At 45.8% G+C, this 19,661-nt stretch overlaps 1 protein-coding gene across 1 annotated transcript; it reads right to left on the bottom strand.

Annotated features, from left to right (window-relative positions):
* Nucleotides 1–4,019: 4,019 nt before the first annotated feature.
* LOC100485794 (pseudouridine-metabolizing bifunctional protein C1861.05) lies at nucleotides 4,020–19,661 on the bottom strand. The gene is made up of 19 exons (XM_031898520.1): nucleotides 19,549–19,661; nucleotides 16,088–16,191; nucleotides 15,853–15,967; nucleotides 15,573–15,747; nucleotides 14,290–14,401; nucleotides 14,111–14,217; nucleotides 13,678–13,785; nucleotides 13,410–13,549; nucleotides 13,231–13,316; nucleotides 11,817–11,959; nucleotides 10,236–10,295; nucleotides 9,590–9,656; nucleotides 9,370–9,464; nucleotides 9,165–9,293; nucleotides 7,720–7,834; nucleotides 7,508–7,645; nucleotides 4,970–5,130; nucleotides 4,704–4,792; nucleotides 4,020–4,500 (listed from the first exon to the last, which is right to left on the bottom strand). The coding sequence occupies exons 2-19, from the start codon at nucleotides 16,179–16,181 to the stop codon at nucleotides 4,272–4,274; spliced, it is 2,163 nt and encodes a 720-aa protein (XP_031754380.1). The 5' UTR covers nucleotides 16,182–16,191; nucleotides 19,549–19,661; the 3' UTR covers nucleotides 4,020–4,271.

The following is a 19,661-nucleotide window of genomic DNA, read 5'->3' as shown; positions in this document are numbered from 1 at the left end:
AAGGTTGAAAAACACTGCCCTAAACTACAGATCCCAGCATCCTTAGCAAGCTAGAACCTGTTCTGAACCATCTAGAACCTGTTCTGAACCATCTAGAACCTGTTCTGAACCATCTAGAACCTGTTCTGAACCAGCTTTAGCGAAACTACAGATCCCAGCATCCTTAGCAAGCTAGAACCTGTTCTGAACCAACTATAGCGAAACTACAGACCCCAGCATCCTTAGCAAGCTAGAACCTGTTCTGAACCAACTATAGCGAAACTACAGACCCCAGCATCCTTAGCAAGCTAGAACCTGTTCTGAACCAACTATAGCGAAAGTACAGACCCCAGCATCCTTAGCAAGCTAGAACCTGTTCTGAACCAACTATAGCGAAACTACAGATCCCAGCATCCTTAGCAAGCTAGAACCTGTTCTGAACCAACTATAGCGAAACTACAGACCCCAGCATCCTTAGCAAGCTAGAACCTGTTCTGAACCAACTATAGCGAAACTACAGACCCCAGCATCCTTAGCAAGCTAGAACCTGTTCTGAACCAACTATAGCGAAACTACAGATCCCAGCATCCTTAGCAAGCTAGAACCTGTTCTGAACCAACTATAGCGAAACTACAGACCCCAGCATCCTTAGCAAGCTAGAACCTGTTCTGAACCAACTATAGCGAAACTACAGACCCCAGCATCCTTAGCAAGCTAGAACCTGTTCTGAACCAACTATAGCGAAACTACAGATCCCAGCATCCTTAGCAAGCTAGAACCTGTTCTGAACCAACTATAGCGAAACTACAGACCCCAGCATCCTTAGCAAGCTAGAACCTGTTCTGAACCAACTATAGCGAAACTACAGACCCCAGCATCCTTAGCAAGCTAGAACCTGTTCTGAACCAACTATAGCGAAACTACAGATCCCAGCATCCTTAGCAAGCTAGAACCTGTTCTGAACCAACTATAGCGAAACTACAGACCCCAGCATCCTTAGCAAGCTAGAACCTGTTCTGAACCAACTATAGCGAAACTACAGACCCCAGCATCCTTAGCAAGCTAGAACCTGTTCTGAACCAACTATAGCGAAACTACAGACCCCAGCATCCTTAGCAAGCTAGAACCTTCTGAACCAACTATAGCGAAACTACAGACCCCAGCATCCTTAGCAAGCTAGAACCTGTTCTGAACCAACTATAGCGAAAGTACAGATCCCGGCATCCTTAGCAAGCTAGAACCTGTTCTGAACCAACTATAGCGAAAGTACAGATCCCGGCATCCTTAGCAAGCTAGAACCTGTTCTGAACCGGCTATAGCGAAACTACAGATCCCGGCATCCTTAGCAAGCTAGAACCTGTTCTGAATCGGCTGTAGCGAAACTACAGATCCCAGCATCCTTAGCAAGCTAGAACTGTTCTGAACCAGCTATAGCGAAACTACAGTACCCAGCATCCCCTGAAATGTTAGTAGCGCCTGGAGTCACATGTCAGTATATTATGGGATATATAGAGCGTTTATCAAAATACAATATTCTGACCCTCTGATAAATACATAAATATACATTTATTCCGCTTGGTTGTGCATCAAAGGGCAAGTAGGCAAATGGGTTACATTAACAGTATAGAGGCGCTGTTATGCTATGAAGCCATGGCGGCCATCATTTGGCCCATTTTCTCACTGTGGCGCTGTTTTATTGCATCCCTATGGGAAAAGTGGCTGCTGGCTGAAAGTGGCGGGAAACGGTACTGCAACTGAATATATGTTTTATGTCAAGGGGAGTCCAATAGATTGGGGACAGTTGCGCAGTAGTTTTGAGAGACGGCACCTTGAGTGTTCTAAGGCAGCTTTGGAGGTGACAATATAAAGAAGCCCACGCTTGAGTATAATGTCCATATTTGGTCCCTTAGTTGGATACAGCAGCAGGTAAGTAGCAGACGAGGTTGGCAGTAGAAGCAAAGGTCAGTGTGATAAACAGCTTGGCTAAAACCATCTGTTCCACTTCCAAAGCCTAGAGTTGTGCTATTGGTTTGTATCTGTTCCGAGCTCTCCAGAAGGTCCTTCTTCAGGGGCTCACCATGTCGATTTCAAGAACCTTCTGAAGATTCTCATGGAACTGAGCTGTGGGAGAAGAAGAAGAAAGGCAACCTGAACCATCTTCTTCTCTTTAATGCTTAGATGAGAACCCAACTGGAAGACTTGCCCCAAACCTAGAGTCCATACCACCATCAGAACTTATCCTACAAAGATATAGGAGTGTGGAACATGGAATGCTCACCTAGATCAGACCCTCAACTACCAATATGAAGACCAAAGCCTACAGCAAACCTTCATTCAATGTTTAAACCAAAATTGACTTCAAGTCTAGTCTAGAACCTTCATTAGACCCTAAACCAGTGGTTCTATAACCTTGGGGCTGCTGTCCCCCTGGCAATAACAGGAGGTCTCAGCCTGAAGGCCAGTTAGGGTGACATTTAGGGAAAATGGCCATTGCCTTTCCCAGATACACCTGAAATTGTAGCTTGGAGGTCAGTTAGTGTGAGATTTGGATGTTGCCCCCCCCCCCAGTCCCATCATTGGACCCAGTTACCTGCCCTCCTGGTGACACTTTTCAGATTGCACTTGCCCTGGGGTATCTGGCAGCTGAAGAGTCCCAGGCAACCATCGCAGTCAGAAGGTTTGTTGCAGGAACGAGCAAAGATCCCATCACAGGAATGCTGGCCAAAGAGAACGCAGAGTTTGGGTTAGCCAATCAGATTTAAGCAACTAGTTCAACCTCTAGGTTTTTCATCACTCAAGACACCCAAAATGACTCCTCAATCTTCCTAATGGCAATTGCCCCGACCCTCATGGTCGCACTTGAGGACCAGGCCAAATTGTACTTATTGAACCACTTTAGGTCCATGGACATCTGATGCCCCATATACTTCCAACATTGGACTTTGGACAAGGGACCTTTACCTGGACCTAAAATGAAGCCTAAGGCAATGAGGTTCTCTATAAAAGCAATGCTCATTGGTGGCTACAGCTTAACAGATCTACAATACTGGGGGCTACAGTCAACAATAGCTACAAACCCACATGTTGGCCGCCCAACAGTCTCTTACCGTGTCCGCATTGAACGTGCCAAATCCCTTCAGCGGATGATTAGACCCAGAATCCTTCACCCTCAGCGAGTTCCCCTCTCCGGCCACTGTGTCCTTCTGTCCTTCAGCTCCACCAGCGGGTTTGATCCAGGAGTTCATACCCCCATCGGGGGTAACTACCCCGCTCTTGGTCATACGGCCTCCGGGAGTGATGCCCATTCTGTGGAGCATCTGGGGGGTCCTCGTGGGCAGTTTTCTACTGTCCCTTTTCTTACCGGCTCGAGTCAATGGACTGAGTTCCACCACCAAGATGGCAGCCCACAGCAGGTACCAGAGCTTCATGGTTCCTCTTTGCTTGGTCAGAAGTCTTCAGCACCCTCTTGGTATGGGATGGGACCTCTTGGTATGGGACGTTGGCCGATCTACCTCCCCAGCACCCATCTGTAGGGCTTATATAGCAACTCCGCTCCCCCCCACCCTTATTTTTCAATGACAACACAATTCCTCTACACACCTGGGGACTCACCACCACAATGGAAAATATCCTTCCATCCTGACATCACCCTTCATATACCCCCCCCCCACCCAACGCCACCACCCAAAGGAGCCCGTGCATTCTTTCCAACCCATCTTTCAACATTGAAGGTCCCAAATACAACACCGACCCCCTTCATCCCATAGTTCTGCACAAACCACATACGATGAGGTCATGGGTATCACCGTAACTACCATTGGATATGGTTGCTACCGCCGCCGCTGCCTGCAAAGCTGCCTGTACGGCCCTAAAGCGCACGGCTTAGCTCTCTTCTTAATAAGTCAACAGGGGATCTGCTATGGGGATTTCTATAGAGCTTTTGGGATTTAGGCAAAACAATGACCCCCCCTCCGCCCCCTTCTTGAGAACCACATCTGTTCCGTGCAGGTTTTCGCCCACTGGAATAACAGTCGGAGAAGTGAGGTCACAAATCGGTGCTTTATTTCTGTTCATCACAATCATTCTCTAACCCATAGAGCTTACAATCAAATGATAATGTCATAGGGACGGAGAGAAGAAAGTCATTGGCCCGAGGGATGGGGACGTCGGCAATGGAACCTATGGGAATTCAATACCTTCTACATTGCCCAGGGCTTCCTTAACTGGGTGTGGAGCTGCCATATTGATTCTATCAGTTGGCCAATGTTACCAAATCCATGGGCGTGTCTCCTCTAGGATTTTGACTGGTGGCTACTGGTGAGCAATGGGCCAATGGGCCACTGTTTGGGTTCTGGCCAGTCTATGGCTTCCACTTGTTGAGGGTTGACGCTGGCCGCAGAGATGAGGGACGAGATGGGCCCCTGGGAGCAGAGAGAGAGCCGAGCGGCTAGGAGCCCCATCCTCACACAGGTGTTTGGGTCCGACTGGGCAAGGACCCCGGACAGTAACCCGGCCATGAAGCTGCAGGAATGGAGAAAGAGACCCAGCTCATTATCGTTCCCTCCCCTGGACCCGCCCACATTTCTCCTGGTTCTGTGGCGAGAGAACTCCAGGGTTGGACCCAGAACCCATTCTCAGAACCGTTAGATAAAAATATATAGAAAAAGTTCAATTTTCCAATAATAATTAATGCCTATTGCCCAATCAGGATCCAGGATTTTTACCTGTCGCCGGCGCCGGATACATTGACGATTTCCTCCGCTGCAACAGGGGCTGCTGGGTAATATACGGCACACATTTCCCCGGTGTGGATCTGGCAGAGTAAGGACAATAAGATTATGATACAATTGAATTTCAATGTATTCAGTTGGACTTGTGGGTTTACTTGGCCTTTAAATGAATCAGTTCTAAAACCCTATTCAGCTTCGGGCATGCAAGGGTTAAAGCTTCTCCAGTGTTTGATTGGGCACAAGGTACCCAGGGTACTCACTTTTGTTTTGAGGCCAAGCGACAAAGTCCCCCTGTGTGAGTGGCCGCACAACAGGACGCCATTAGCACCGAGCGTCACGATCACACAGGCCAAATGTTCCAGCAGCGGCACGGAGAGGGTGAGCGCCATGTCCAGGGTGTCATCAAGGGCACGGGGAAGCTCTGGGCAGAAGAAGAGGAAGGAATGTTCTGGGCACACAATAAGCTGTACCCCCATACTGTACTGTCTAAGGGAAACACTATGGCACCCCCTACCCATATGTATAAATACAAATATACAGAGAAGGAATGTTCTGGGCACACAATAAGCTGTACCCCCATACTGTACTGTCTAAGGGAAACACTATGGCACCCCCTACCCATATGTATAAATACAAATATACAGAGAGGGAATGTTCTGGGCACACAATAAGCTGTACCCCCATACTGTACTGTCTAAGGGAAACACTATGGCACCCCCTACCCATATGTATAAATACAAATATACAGAGAAGGAATGTTCTGGGCACACAATAAGCTGTACCCCCATACTGTACTGTCTAAGGGAAACACTATGGCACCCCCTACCCATATGTATAAATACAAATATACAGAGAGGGAATGTTCTGGGCACACAATAAGCTGTACCCCCATACTGTACTGTCTAAGGGAAACACTATGGCACCCCCTACCCATATGTATAAATACAAATATACAGAGAGGGAATGTTCTGGGCACACAATAAGCTGTACCCCCATACTGTACTGTCTAAGGGAAACACTATGGCACCCCCTACCCATATGTATAAATACAAATATACAGAGAAGGAATGTTCTGGGCACACAATAAGCTGTACCCCCATACTGTACTGTCTAAGGGAAACACTATGGCACCCCCTACCCATATGTATAAATACAAATATACAGAGAAGGAATGTTCTGGGCACACAATAAGCTGTACCCCCATACTGTACTGTCTAAGGGAAACACTATGGCACCTCCTACCCATATGTATAAATACAAATATACAGAGAAGGAATGTTCTGGGCACACAATAAGCTGTACCCCCATACTGTACTGTCTAAGGGAAACACTATGGCACCTCCTAGCCATATGTATAAATACAAATATACAGAGAAGGAATGTTCTGGGCACACAATAAGCTGTACCCCCATACTGTACTGTCTAAGGGAAACACTATGGCACCCCCTACCCATATGTATAAATACAAATATACAGAGAAGGAATGTTCTGGGCACACAATAAGCTGTACCCCCATACTGTACTGTCTAAGGGAAACACTATGGCACCCCCTACCCATATGTATAAATACAAATATACAGAGAAGGAATGTTCTGGGCACACAATAAGCTGTACCCCCATACTGTACTGTCTAAGGGAAACACTATGGCACCCCCTACCCATATGTATAAATACAAATATACAGAGAGGGAATGTTCTGGGCACACAATAAGCTGTACCCCCATACTGTACTGTCTAAGGGAAACACTATGGCACCCCCTACCCATATGTATAAATACAAATATACAGAGAGGGAATGTTCTGGGCACACAATAAGCTGTACCCCCATACTGTACTGTCTAAGGGAAACACTATGGCACCCCCTACCCATATGTATAAATACAAATATACAGAGAAGGAATGTTCTGGGCACACAATAAGCTGTACCCCCATACTGTACTGTCTAAGGGAAACACTATGGCACCCCCTACCCATATGTATAAATACAAATATACAGAGAAGGAATGTTCTGGGCACACAATAAGCTGTACCCCCATACTGTACTGTCTAAGGGAAACACTATGGCACCTCCTACCCATATGTATAAATACAAATATACAGAGAAGGAATGTTCTGGGCACACAATAAGCTGTACCCCCATACTGTACTGTCTAAGGGAAACACTATGGCACCCCCTACCCATATGTATAAATACAAATATACAGAGAAGGAATGTTCTGGGCACACAATAAGCTGTACCCCCATACTGTACTGTCTAAGGGAAACACTATGGCACCCCCTACCCATATGTATAAATACAAATATACAGAGAAGGAATGTTCTGGGCACACAATAAGCTGTACCCCCATACTGTACTGTCTAAGGGAAACACTATGGCACCTCCTACCCATATGTATAAATACAAATATACAGAGAAGGAATGTTCTGGGCACACAATAAGCTGTACCCCCATACTGTACTGTCTAAGGGAAACACTATGGCACCCCCTACCCATATGTATAAATACAAATATACAGAGAAGGAATGTTCTGGGCACACAATAAGCTGTACCCCCATACTGTACTGTCTAAGGGAAACACTATGGCACCCCCTACCCATATGTATAAATACAAATATACAGAGAAGGAATGTTCTGGGTACACAATAAGCTGTACCCCCATACTGTACTGTCTAAGGGAAACACTATGGCACCCCCTACCCATATGTATAAATACAAATATACAGAGAAGGAATGCTCTGGGCACACACTAAGCTGTATATGGGTATTATGTCGGGTAGGACAGCCCCCCATATCTCACCTTGAGGCACGGGGTACCCCAGGGCCCTGTTGATCCCTATCAGCTCCTTGAGGTTTGGGGAGATGAAGCTCAGGGCTGTCCAGCTGTCCGAGAGGAACGGTTTACACGATTTATCCTCATCCGTCGGCTCAAAGCAAACTGCCGAACATGAAAACAATTGGGATTTGCTTCATCTATAGAGACACCTATAATAATATTGGGGGGGCACTGACCTGGCACCCCATGACGCCTGCTGAGCCCGCACACGTATTGGATGGTTGAGAGGGGAATGTTTCCATCTATACAGACCAGCCGGGCCTGGGCGAGACAGTCTGCAAACTGAGACACCTGAGGGGAACCATTAATACCATAGAAACACATGATGATGATGATGATTTTATCCCATTGGTCAGTGTACAGGATACAACATGGCCGCTCGCGTCACACTTTCCATCACCCCCCCCCCCCCTGCATGAAGTCTTTTCTTGGCCCTGTCACTCACAACAAATTTTAGGATTTTCCTGTCATCGAGAGGCTTTGGCAGATCCAGAGGCCTTAGCAACAAAGTGCCTGTAGGGGCGGAGCTACCCTGTAACTACCCCCCCCCCAGCCCCCGCTGCATTCCTGAGCTCCATGTAACTATTGCCCCATGCATAAAGGCCCCCAGTGCCCCAAAATAAAAGCCCCCCCCCAAAGGATCCAATCATGACAACTGTCAAATTATGCTGGGGGGCTTTTATTTTGGGGCACTAGGGATAGGGGGCCTTTAGTCATTTATAGATTAAAGGGTAAATATGCCACTTATCTTATAAGTAGTTTTACCTACAGATATATACAGATATGGGACCCATTATCCAGAATGCTCGGGACCTGGGGTTTTCCGGATATTGGATCTCCTACCTTAACTTTACTAAAACAATTATTTCAACAGTAATTTGACCCAATAGGGCTGTTCTGCCCCCAATAAGGGGTAATTATATCTTAGTTGGGATCAAGTACAGGTACTGTTTTATTATTACAGAGAAAAGGGAATCATTTAACCATGAAATAAACCCAATAGGGCTGTTCTGCCCCCAATAAGGGGTAATTATATCTTAGTTGGGATCAAGTACAGGTACTGTTTTATTATTACAGAGAAAAGGGAATCATTTAACCATTAAATAAACCCAATAGGGCTGTTCTGCCCCCAATAAGGGGTAATTATATCTTAGTTGGGATCAAGTACAGGTACTGTTTTATTATTACAGAGAAAAGGGAATCATTTAACCATTAAATAAACCCAATAGGGCTGTTCTGCCCCAATAAGGGGTAATTATATCTTAGTTGGGATCAAGTACAGGTACTGTTTTATTATTACAGAGAAAAGCAATCATTTATAATGGAGTCTATGGGAGATGGCCTTTCCGTAATTCGGAACTTTCTGGATAATGGGTTTCCGGATTAGGGGTCTGTATAAACATTCTGGACCATTCCAGGGAGGACAAACCTACAGTCAATCAGAGCATCAGAATGGACGCAGGGCTACACATACTTTAGGACATTGACCTGTATCCAATCAGAGAATTAGAACCTTCACAGGTTTAGATGTAACCTGTAGCCAATCAGGGTTGCATACTTTCACAGAGCTAGGGTTATTAGCCAATCAGGGAAACAGAACAATCAGATTGGTCCATCTTACATAGTTTTCAGTTATTTGCTGATGGATATCCATGTCCCCGAGTCCCAGGCTCAGCTCGCCGGTCCCGCTGATCACGGCGCAGTAGGTGGCGGTATTGTGGCCCTTTAGGCGGGCAACTCCGCCCATGTCCTGCAACAAGAAGGGTATTTAAAGGGGAAATTAACCCAATCACAAACCTTGGATTATGTATAAAGGTGAAACTCACCATATGGGAGCAATAGTGCATCACGGAGTTTGCGTGCTCGTCCTGCCCCAACGCGGAGATGAATAAGGGCTTGGCCCCCAGCCGGCACAGGCAATCTGTATAGAGTAGGGGTACACAGGGTTACAGTTTGTGGGGTTCCCACTTACCCTCTATCAGCTGGCACTTTCTAATATGAGTGGGTCCATCACTAGCCAGTCCAACCAGAATGAAAACTGCTCACCTGCAAGGTTCCGACCCACCCCTCCGAACGACTGGTGGACTTGCCCGGGGTTCGTCTGTCCTCCGAACTGTAGGGGGGGAAGCAAAATGGAACATCCCATTAATGGTGTTAATTGGCCTCAAAAAAGATCAGGGGAAAGTGTTGGAAGGGTTACTGCCTGCCCTGCTCTCATTTCCCTACAGAAATAGGGGTTGGTAGCACTAGGTAGGTACCTAATATATAGGGGCAGAGACAGGGGAAAGTGTTGGAAGGGTTACTGCCTGCCCTGCTCTCATTTCCCTACAGAAATAGGGGTTGGTAGCACTAGGTAGGTACCTAATATATAGGGGCAGAGACAGGGGAAAGTGTTGGAAGGGTTACTGCCTGCCCTGCTCTCATTTCCCTACAGAAATAGGGGTTGGTAGCACTAGGTAGGTACCTAATATATAGGGGCAGAGACAGGGGAAAGTGTTGGGAGGGTTACTGCCTGCCCTGCTCTCATTTCCCTACAGAAATAGGGGTTGGTAGCACTAGGTAGGTACCTAATATATAGGGGCAGAGACAGGGGAAAGTGTTGGAAGGGTTACTGCCTGCCCTGCTCTCATTTCCCTACAGAAATAGGGGTCGGTAGCACTAGGTAGGTACCTATAGGAAGCACAGGACTTACCACCATAGAGTCATGAGCTGCCTTGGCTATAAAGTCCACATTGATGCCGCCAATCACAACCTAGAATACATAATTATAATAATTATATAATTTTAAGGAAAAGTAGAAAATATTAACATAGCTTACTGTGTGCAGGAACAGCCCCCTAAGTTTGCCCATAGCCTGTACAGAGAGATACCATAAAACTATGGCACATAGGGATTCCCCTGTACTAAGCACAATTCAGCAGGAACAGCCCCCTAAGTTTGCCCATAGCCTGTACAGAGAGATACCATAAAACTATGGCAGCATAGGGATTCCCCCGTACTAAGCACAATTCAGCAGGAACAGCCCCCTAAGTTTGCCCATAGCCTGTACAGAGAGATACCATAAAACTATGGCACATAGGGATTCCCCTGTACTAAGCACAATTCAGCAGGAACAGCCCCCTAAGTTTGCTCATAGCCTGTACAGAGGGATACCATAAAACTATGGCACATAGGGATTCCCCTGTACTAAGCACAATTCAGCAGGAACAGCCCCCTAAGTTTGCTCATAGCCTGTACAGAGAGATACCATAAAACTATGGCACATAGGGATTCCCCTGTACTAAGCACAATTCAGCAGGAACAGACCCCTAAGTTTGCCCATAGCCTGTACAGAGAGATACCATAAAACTATGGCACATAGGGATTCCCCTGTACTAAGCACAATTCAGCAGGAACAGCCCCCTAAGTTTGCCCATAGCCTGTACAGAGAGATACCATAAAACTATGGCAGCATAGGGATTCCCCCGTACTAAGCACAATTCAGCAGGAACAGCCCCCTAAGTTTGCCCATAGCCTGTACAGAGAGATACCATAAAACTATGGCACATAGGGATTCCCCTGTACTAAGCACAATTCAGCAGGAACAGCCCCCTAAGTTTGCTCATAGCCTGTACAGAGGGATACCATAAAACTATGGCACATAGGGATTCCCCTGTACTAAGCACAATTCAGCAGGAACAGCCCCCTACGTTTGCTCATAGCCTGTACAGAGAGATACCATAAAACTATGGCACATAGGGATTCCCCTGTACTAAGCACAATTCAGCAGGAACAGCCCCCTAAGTTTGCCCATAGCCTGTACAGAGAGATACCATAAAACTATGGCAGCATAGGGATTCCCCCGTACTAAGCACAATTCAGCAGGAACAGCCCCCTAAGTTTGCCCATAGCCTGTACAGAGAGATACCATAAAACTATGGCACATAGGGATTCCCCTGTACTAAGCACAATTCAGCAGGAACAGCCCCCTAAGTTTGCTCATAGCCTGTACAGAGGGATACCATAAAACTATGGCACATAGGGATTCCCCTGTACTAAGCACAATTCAGCAGGAACAGCCCCCTACGTTTGCTCATAGCCTGTACAGAGAGATACCATAAAACTATGGCACATAGGGATTCCCCTGTACTAAGCACAATTCAGCAGGAACAGCCCCCTAAGTTTGCCCATAGCCTGTACAGAGAGATACCATAAAACTATGGCACATAGGGATTCCCCTGTACTAAGCACAATTCAGCAGGAACAGCTTAGAGTAACTGAAGTGATAACTTACTGGCCTGGAATCCATGGGGGGCTCACTCTCTGTGCCAGGGGTGCCAGGCTTTTTCCTCTGCCCACCCTTAGGATTTCTCAGCTGGCTGAGTGCAACAGCAATTCTGCTGCCCACCCTGGCATTATTCTTTATGAGTGCAATATCTAGACAAAACCCATGTAAGGAAACACTTCAGACACTTATCAAATTCCTTAATTGGTCCAAACTTACTGGTTTAAATTCCCAGAGACACCATATTATCATATACAGGTATAGGATCCCTTATCAGGAAACCTTTTATCTAGAGAGTTCTGAATTACGGAAAGGCCATCTCCCATAGACTCCATTATAAGCAAATAATTCCAATTTTTAAAAATGATTCCCTTTTCTCTGTAATAATAAAACAGTACCTGTACTTGATCCCAACTAAGATATAATTACCCCTTATTGGGGCAGAACAGCCCTATTGGGTTTATTTAATGGTTAAATGATTCCCTTTTCTCTGTAATAATAAAACAGTACCTGTACTTGATCCCAACTAAGATATAATTACCCCTTATTGGGGCAGAACAGCCCTATTGGGTTTATTTAATGGTTAAATGATTCCCTTTTCTCTGTAATAATAAAACAGTACCTGTACTTGATCCCAACTAAGATATAATTACCCCTTATTGGGGCAGAACAGTCCTATTGGGTTTATTTAATGGTTAAATGATTCCCTTTTCTCTGTAATAATAAAACAGTACCTGTACTTGATCCCAACTAAGATATAATTACCCCTTATTGGGGCAGAACAGCCCTATTGGGTTTATTTAATGGTTAAATGATTCCCTTTTCTCTGTAATAATAAAACAGTACCTTTACTTGATCCCAACTAAGATATAATTACCCCTTATTGGGGGCAGAACAGCCCTATTGGGTTTATTTAATGGTTAAATGATTCCCTTTTCTCTGTAATAATAAAACAGTACCTGTACTTGATCCCAACTAAGATATAATTACCCCTTATTGGGGCAGAACAGCCCTATTGGGTTTATTTCATGGTGAAATGATTCCCTTTTCTCTGTAATAATAAAACAGTACCTGTACTTGATCCCAACTAAGATATAATTACCCCTTATTGGGGCAGAACAGCCCTATTGGGTTTATTTAATGGTTAAATGATTCCCTTTTCTCTGTAATAATAAAACAGTACCTGTACTTGATCCCAACTAAGATATAATTACCCCTTATTGGGGCAGAACAGTCCTATTGGGTTTAAATGATTTTTTAGTAGACTTAAGGTATGGAGATCCAAATTATGGAAAGACCCCTTGTCCAGAAAACCCCAGGTCCCGAGCATTCTGGATAACAGGTCCCATACCTGTATATATAGAACACATTTCTATAGGGCCCCTATATATGCTGTGTATATGGGTTTCCATACAAAGGATACTGGACTCCAGGGACTGCCCCCCCGTCAGCTCATTCACTCTCTGCAGCAGGAATGGGGTCACTTCCTTTCCTTGCACCCCCTGAAGTCTAAAAAAAAAAAAAAACAATATTATTGGGGATAAATAATCAGATAAAATTGTTTTATTAGGGTTTACTTGTCCTTTAAAACTTACCACTCACCTGGCCTCCCTCAGAGCTTGCTGAACTGCCTCCTCGATCGCGTTCCCGGGGGCCGCGTGCTCCGCAGGGATGGGCACGGCCAATAGGATGCCGCTGCTGAGCCCCAGCTCCAATGAACGAGCTGATAGGACCCAAACATACTCATTAGGTAACAGTGACACCTAGTGGGCAGGGTGGAATATGAGCAACTTTGCCCCTCTTTGATATTGACTTTACTTGTCCTTTTTTTCTAGCATGCTGTAGTCCTGGCATTTGCTCACCAATAAGCTTTGCTGCTTCCACCTCGACACGGAGCCTTGAACCCGCTCTTGGGAGTGAAGAATGCTGGGAAATCCGTGGAGTCTCCAAAGGTAGAAACACAAACCCCTTCCGTTTCCTGAAACCATGATGTTATTAGTTTACTTTGACTTTATGCAGCAGTTTTACACCGCTAATAACACAAATATGTAACAATGTCGCCCCCTGGTGGAGAAGCTATAAGCTTATATTGCTGATACTGGAAGCATCTCCTGACTCTATGCTTCTTCTATGCTCGGTCCCATTGGAGAGAAGAACTGGGCAGAGAAGCATCAGGAGACTCTTCCAGCATCAGCAACATAAGCTTCTAGCAGTTTAAAACCGTGGAAACCATAATAACTAAAATCATGTCAACTGCAAATGTGCTCAGAAGAGCAATTTTACATTACAGAGAAGCAACTGACCAGATATTCCAAGGTCCGCCCAATATCCAGGATGGATTTCACTCCCGCGGAAATCACGGCCACCGGCGTCCGGCCCAGTTCAGTTAGGTCGGCGCTGACGTCCATGGCTAAAGGGGAAGCAATTGGGTCAGACAATCTTATTGTGAATATGGCCCACGTTTGGCTTTACTCGCACTTACTCTTCTCTCCTTCGTGGTGAACCCCCCCGACCCCTCCAGTCACAAACACAGGGATTCCAGCTCGATGCGCCGCGATCATTGTCCCCGATACTGTGCTGCCTCCTGAGAGACCCTGTAACATATATTCACTATGAATAGGCCCCATACTGTACTGGCAAACACTATGGCACCTCCTACCCATATGTATAAATACAAATATACAGAGAGGGAATGTTCTGGGCACACAATAAGCTGTACCCCCATACTGTACTGGCAAACACTATGGCACCTCCTACCCATATGTATAAATACAAATATACAGAGAGGGAATGTTCTGGGCACACAATAAGCTGTACCCCCATACTGTACTGTCTAAGGGAAATACTATGGCACCCCCTACCCATATGTATAAATACAAATATACAGAGAAGGAATGTTCTGGGCACACAATAATCTGTACCCCCATACTGTACTGTCTAAGGGAAACACTATGGCACCCCCTACCCATATGTATAAATACAAATATACAGAGAAGGAATGCTCTGGGCACACAATAAGCTGTACCCCCATACTGTACTGTCTAAGGGAAACACTATGGCACCCCCTACCCATATGTATAAATACAAATATACAGAGAAGGAATGCTCTGGGCACACAATAAGCTGTACCCCCATACTGTACTGTCTAAGGGAAACACTATGGCACCTCCTACCCATATGTATAAATACAAATATACAGAGAGGGAATGTTCTGGGCACACAATAAGCTGTACCCCATACTGTACTGTCTAAGGGAAACACTATGGCACCTCCTACCCATATGTATAAATACAAATATACAGAGAAGGAATGTTCTGGGCACACAATAAGCTGTACCCCCATACTGTACTGTCTAAGGGAAACACTATGGCACCCCCTACCCATATGTATAAATACAAATATACAGAGAAGGAATGCTCTGGGCACACAATAAGCTGTACCCCCATACTGTACTGTCTAAGGGAAACACTATGGCACCTCCTACCCATATGTATAAATACAAATATACAGAGAAGGAATGTTCTGGGCACACAATAAGCTGTACCCCCATACTGTACTGTCTAAGGGAAACACTATGGCACCTCCTACCCATATGTATAAATACAAATATACAGAGAGGGAATGTTCTGGGCACACAATAAGCTGTACCCCCATACTGTACTGTCTAAGGGAAACACTATGGCACCCCCTACCCATATGTATAAATACAAATATACAGAGAGGGAATGTTCTGGGCACACAATAAGCTGTACCCCCATACTGTACCTGACTTAGGACATATGGCAGGTCCCTACGAGACACTTTAACACAGTCTTTGCTTTGTGCCAGGAACTGCAGCTCCTCGTCACAGAGACCAACATGAAGCCTGCCCTGCAGGATGCCCACCGTGGCTGGCACAGAACCATTCGCCTTAACGATTTCCTCCACTTCCTTTGCCATTCTGTGAGTCAGTTAATGATAAAATCAGTGAAGCAACAAACTATATGGCAGCTCCCGGCCATTCATATAAATACAAATATACAGAGAAGGAATGCTCTGGGCCTACCTTATATTATAGGGATAGGGCATTCCATGTGTGATAATTGTGCTCTCCAGGGCCACAACCGGTTCCCTGGTGGCCAATGCCTCCTGCACTCGGGGGTGGATCCTGAGGGGCGCGTCTGTACAGCGGGGAGATGTTATTGGCTGGTTGCACATTAGCTGTGACCTATTAGCTCACAGCATGAAAGGATTTCATCAGCAAAGAGTTTGGGCCAACCGGCCAACTTTTGGCCACTTACCATGAAGACGTCTCTGCGGTGTCACTGTGGGCCCTGAGCGAACCCCGGCATTGGCTGCACTGGGAGCCCAACGTCTCAGCGCCGACACCCACATCGCTGTTACCCTGGAAACAGAGAAATAATGCCTTTTGCATGGTATCTATATTGGCCCTGGTTTCAGGTTGGTCTATGAACTTTCTCATGTTCTGATTGGCTACAGGTTGGATTAGCTCCATGGATGTTCTAATGCTCTGATTGGCTACAGGTTGGGTTAGCTCCATGGATGTTCTAATGCTCTGATTGGCTACAGGTTGGGTTAGCTCCATGGATGTTCTAATGCTCTGATTGGCTACAGGTTGGGTTAGCTCGTTAGATATTCTAATGCTCTGATTGGCTACAGGTTGGGTTAGCTCCATGGATGTTCTAATGCTCTGATTGGCTACAGGTTGGGTTAGTGCCATAGATATTCTAATGCTCTGATTGGCTACAGGTTGGGTTAGCTCCATGGATGTTCTAATGCTCTGATTGGCTACAGGTTGGGTTAGCTCCATGGATGATCTAATGCTCTGATTGGCTACAGGTTGGGTTAGCTCCATGGATGTTCTTATGCTCTATTTGGCTACAGGTTGGGTTAGCTCCATGGATGATCTAATGCTCTGATTGGCTACAGGTTGGGCTAGCTCCATGGATGTTCTAATGCTCTGATTGGCTACAGGTTGGGTTAGCTCCATGGATGTTCTAATGCTCTGATTGGCTACAGGTTGGGTTAGCTCCATAGATGTTCTAATGCTCTGATTGGCTACAGGTTGGTTTAGCTCCATTAATGTTCTAATGCTCTGATTGGCTACAGGTTGGGTTAGCTCCATTAATGTTCTAATGCACTGATTGGCTACAGGTTGGGTTAGCTCCATGGATGTTCTAATGGTCTGATTGGCTACAGGTTGGGTTAGCTCCATGGATGTTCTAATGGTCTGATTGGCTACAGGTTGGGTTAGCTCCATGGATGTTCTAATGCTCTGATTGGCTACGGGTTGGGTTAGCTCAATGGATGTTCTAATGCTCTGATTGGCTACAGGTTGGGTTAGCTCCATGGATGTTCTAATGCTCTGATTGGCTACAGGTTGGGTTAGATCCATTGATGTTCTAATGCTCTGATTGGCTACAGGTTGGGTTAGGTCCATGGATGTTCTAATGCTCTGATTGGCTACAGGTTGGGTTAGCTCCATGGATGTTCTATTGGTCTGATTGGCTATAGGTTGGGTTAGATCCATTGATGTTCTAATGCTCTGATTGGCTACAGGTTGGGTTAGATCCATTGATGTTCTAATGCTATGATTGGCTACAGGTTGGGTTAGATCCATTGATGTTCTAATGCTCTGATTGGCTACAGGTTGGGTTAGATCCATTGATGTTCTAATGCTCTGATTGGCTACAGGTTGGGTTAGGTCCATGGATGTTCTAATGCTCTGATTGGCTACAGGTTGGGTTAGATCCATTGATGTTCTAATGCTCTGATTGGCTACAGGTTGGGTTAGCTCCATGGATGTTCTAATGCTCTGATTGGCTACAGGTTGGGTTAGCTCCATAGATATTCTAATGCTCTGATTGGCTACAGGTTGGGTTAGCTCCAAGGATGTTCTAATGCTCTGATTGGCTACAGGTTGGGTTAGCTCCATGGATGTTCTTATGCTCTGATTGGCTACAGGTTGGGTTAGCTCCATGGATGTTCTAATGCTCTGATTGGCTACAGGTTGGGTTAGCTCCATAGATGTTCTAATGCTCTGATTGGCTACAGGTTGGGTTAGCTCCATTAATGTTCTAATGCTCTGATTGGCTACAGGTTGGGTTAGATCCATTGATGTTCTAATGCTCTGATTGGCTACAGGTTGGGTTAGGTCCATGGATGTTCTAATGCTCTGATTGGCTACAGGTTGGGTTAGATCCATTGATGTTCTAATGCTCTGATTGGCTACAGGTTGGGTTAGGTCCATGGATGTTCTAATGCTCTGATTGGCTACAGGTTGGGTTAGCTCCATGGATGTTCTATTGGTCTGATTGGCTATAGGTTGGGTTAGATCCATTGATGTTCTAATGCTCTGATTGGCTACAGGTTGGGTTAGATTCATTGATGTTCTAATGCTCTGATTGGCTACAGGTTGGGTTAGATCCATTGATGTTCTAATGCTCTGATTGGCTACAGGTTGGGTTAGATCCATTGATGTTCTAATGCTCTGATTGGCTACAGGTTGGGTTAGGTCCATGGATGTTCTAATGCTCTGATTGGCTACAGGTTGGGTTAGATCCATTGATGTTCTAATGCTCTGATTGGCTACAGGTTGGGTTAGCTCCATGGATGTTCTAATGCTCTGATTGGCTACAGGTTGGGTTAGCTCCATAGATATTCTAATGCTCTGATTGGCTACAGGTTGGGTTAGCTCCAAGGATGTTCTAATGCTCTGATTGGCTACAGGTTGGGTTAGCTCCATGGATGTTCTAATGCTCTGATTGGCTACAGGTTGGGTTAGCTCCATGGATGTTCTAATGCTCTGATTGGCTACAGGTTGGGTTAGCTCCATGGATGTTCTAATGCTCTGATTGGCTACAGGTTGGGTTAGCTCCATGGATGTTCTAATGCTCTGATTGGCTACAGGTTGGGTTAGCTCCATAGATGTTCTAATGCTCTGATTGGCTACAGGTTGGGTTAGCTCCATTAATGTTCTAATGCTCTGATTGGCTACAGGTTGGGTTAGCTCCATTAATGTTCTAATGCTCTGATTGGCTACAGGTTGGGTTAGATCCATTGATGTTCTAATGCTCTGATTGGCTACAGGTTGGGTTAGGTCCATGGATGTTCTTATGCTCTGATTGGCTACAGGTTGGGTTAGGTCCATGGATGTTCTAATGCTCTGATTGGCTACAGGTTGGGTTAGATCCATTGATGTTCTAATGCTCTGATTGGCTACAGGTTGGGTTAGATCCATTGATGTTCTAATGCTCTGATTGGCTACAGGTTGGGTACCTCTGTGACCTCCCTACATGCCCTCCTCCCAACTACAACTCCCAGACAACACACCAACGTTCAGTCTCTGGGTTTCTCCGCACTGCCGTTCCCCGTGGCATGCTGGGAATTGTAGACATATCCCATTGCCCTGTTTATACATTAACTCTACAGGGGTATTTCCCCTTTAAAAGTTCTTTCACTCTCTCCCATAATGCCCTATGACAATGTATAGAGAGACTATGGGGAGATCCCAGAGAAAGGGCAACTTAATCCTCACCTGCTATATGTACATACTGGGCTGCTGATTGGTGCTTTCGGGTGATGCAGACTGCACTGCTTTCTATACAGCCATGCAATGAATTGCTAATTGGCCAAACACGGTGTGGATTTCAGACGTGAGTGGGGGGGGGGTAAGTCGGCCGACCCTGGCTACTGCTTGTCCCCCCCTGACTCCCTTGTTTGGACTGAGTTCCCATCTTACCTCTGTGAGTTCAGGCTCCCAGGAGTCACTGGGCCCAACGTGTTTGTGGCTCTGGCCTGAGGGGCAGTTTAGGGGGAAAATCCCCTCCCCTCCCCGCATAGCTCTGCCCCACG

The sequence above is a fragment of the Xenopus tropicalis genome, chromosome 3 (genome assembly GCF_000004195.4).
Source record: "Xenopus tropicalis strain Nigerian chromosome 3, UCB_Xtro_10.0, whole genome shotgun sequence".
Lineage (NCBI taxonomy): Eukaryota > Metazoa > Chordata > Amphibia > Anura > Pipidae > Xenopus > Xenopus tropicalis.
This window is presented reverse-complemented; position numbering and strand designations above follow the sequence as displayed.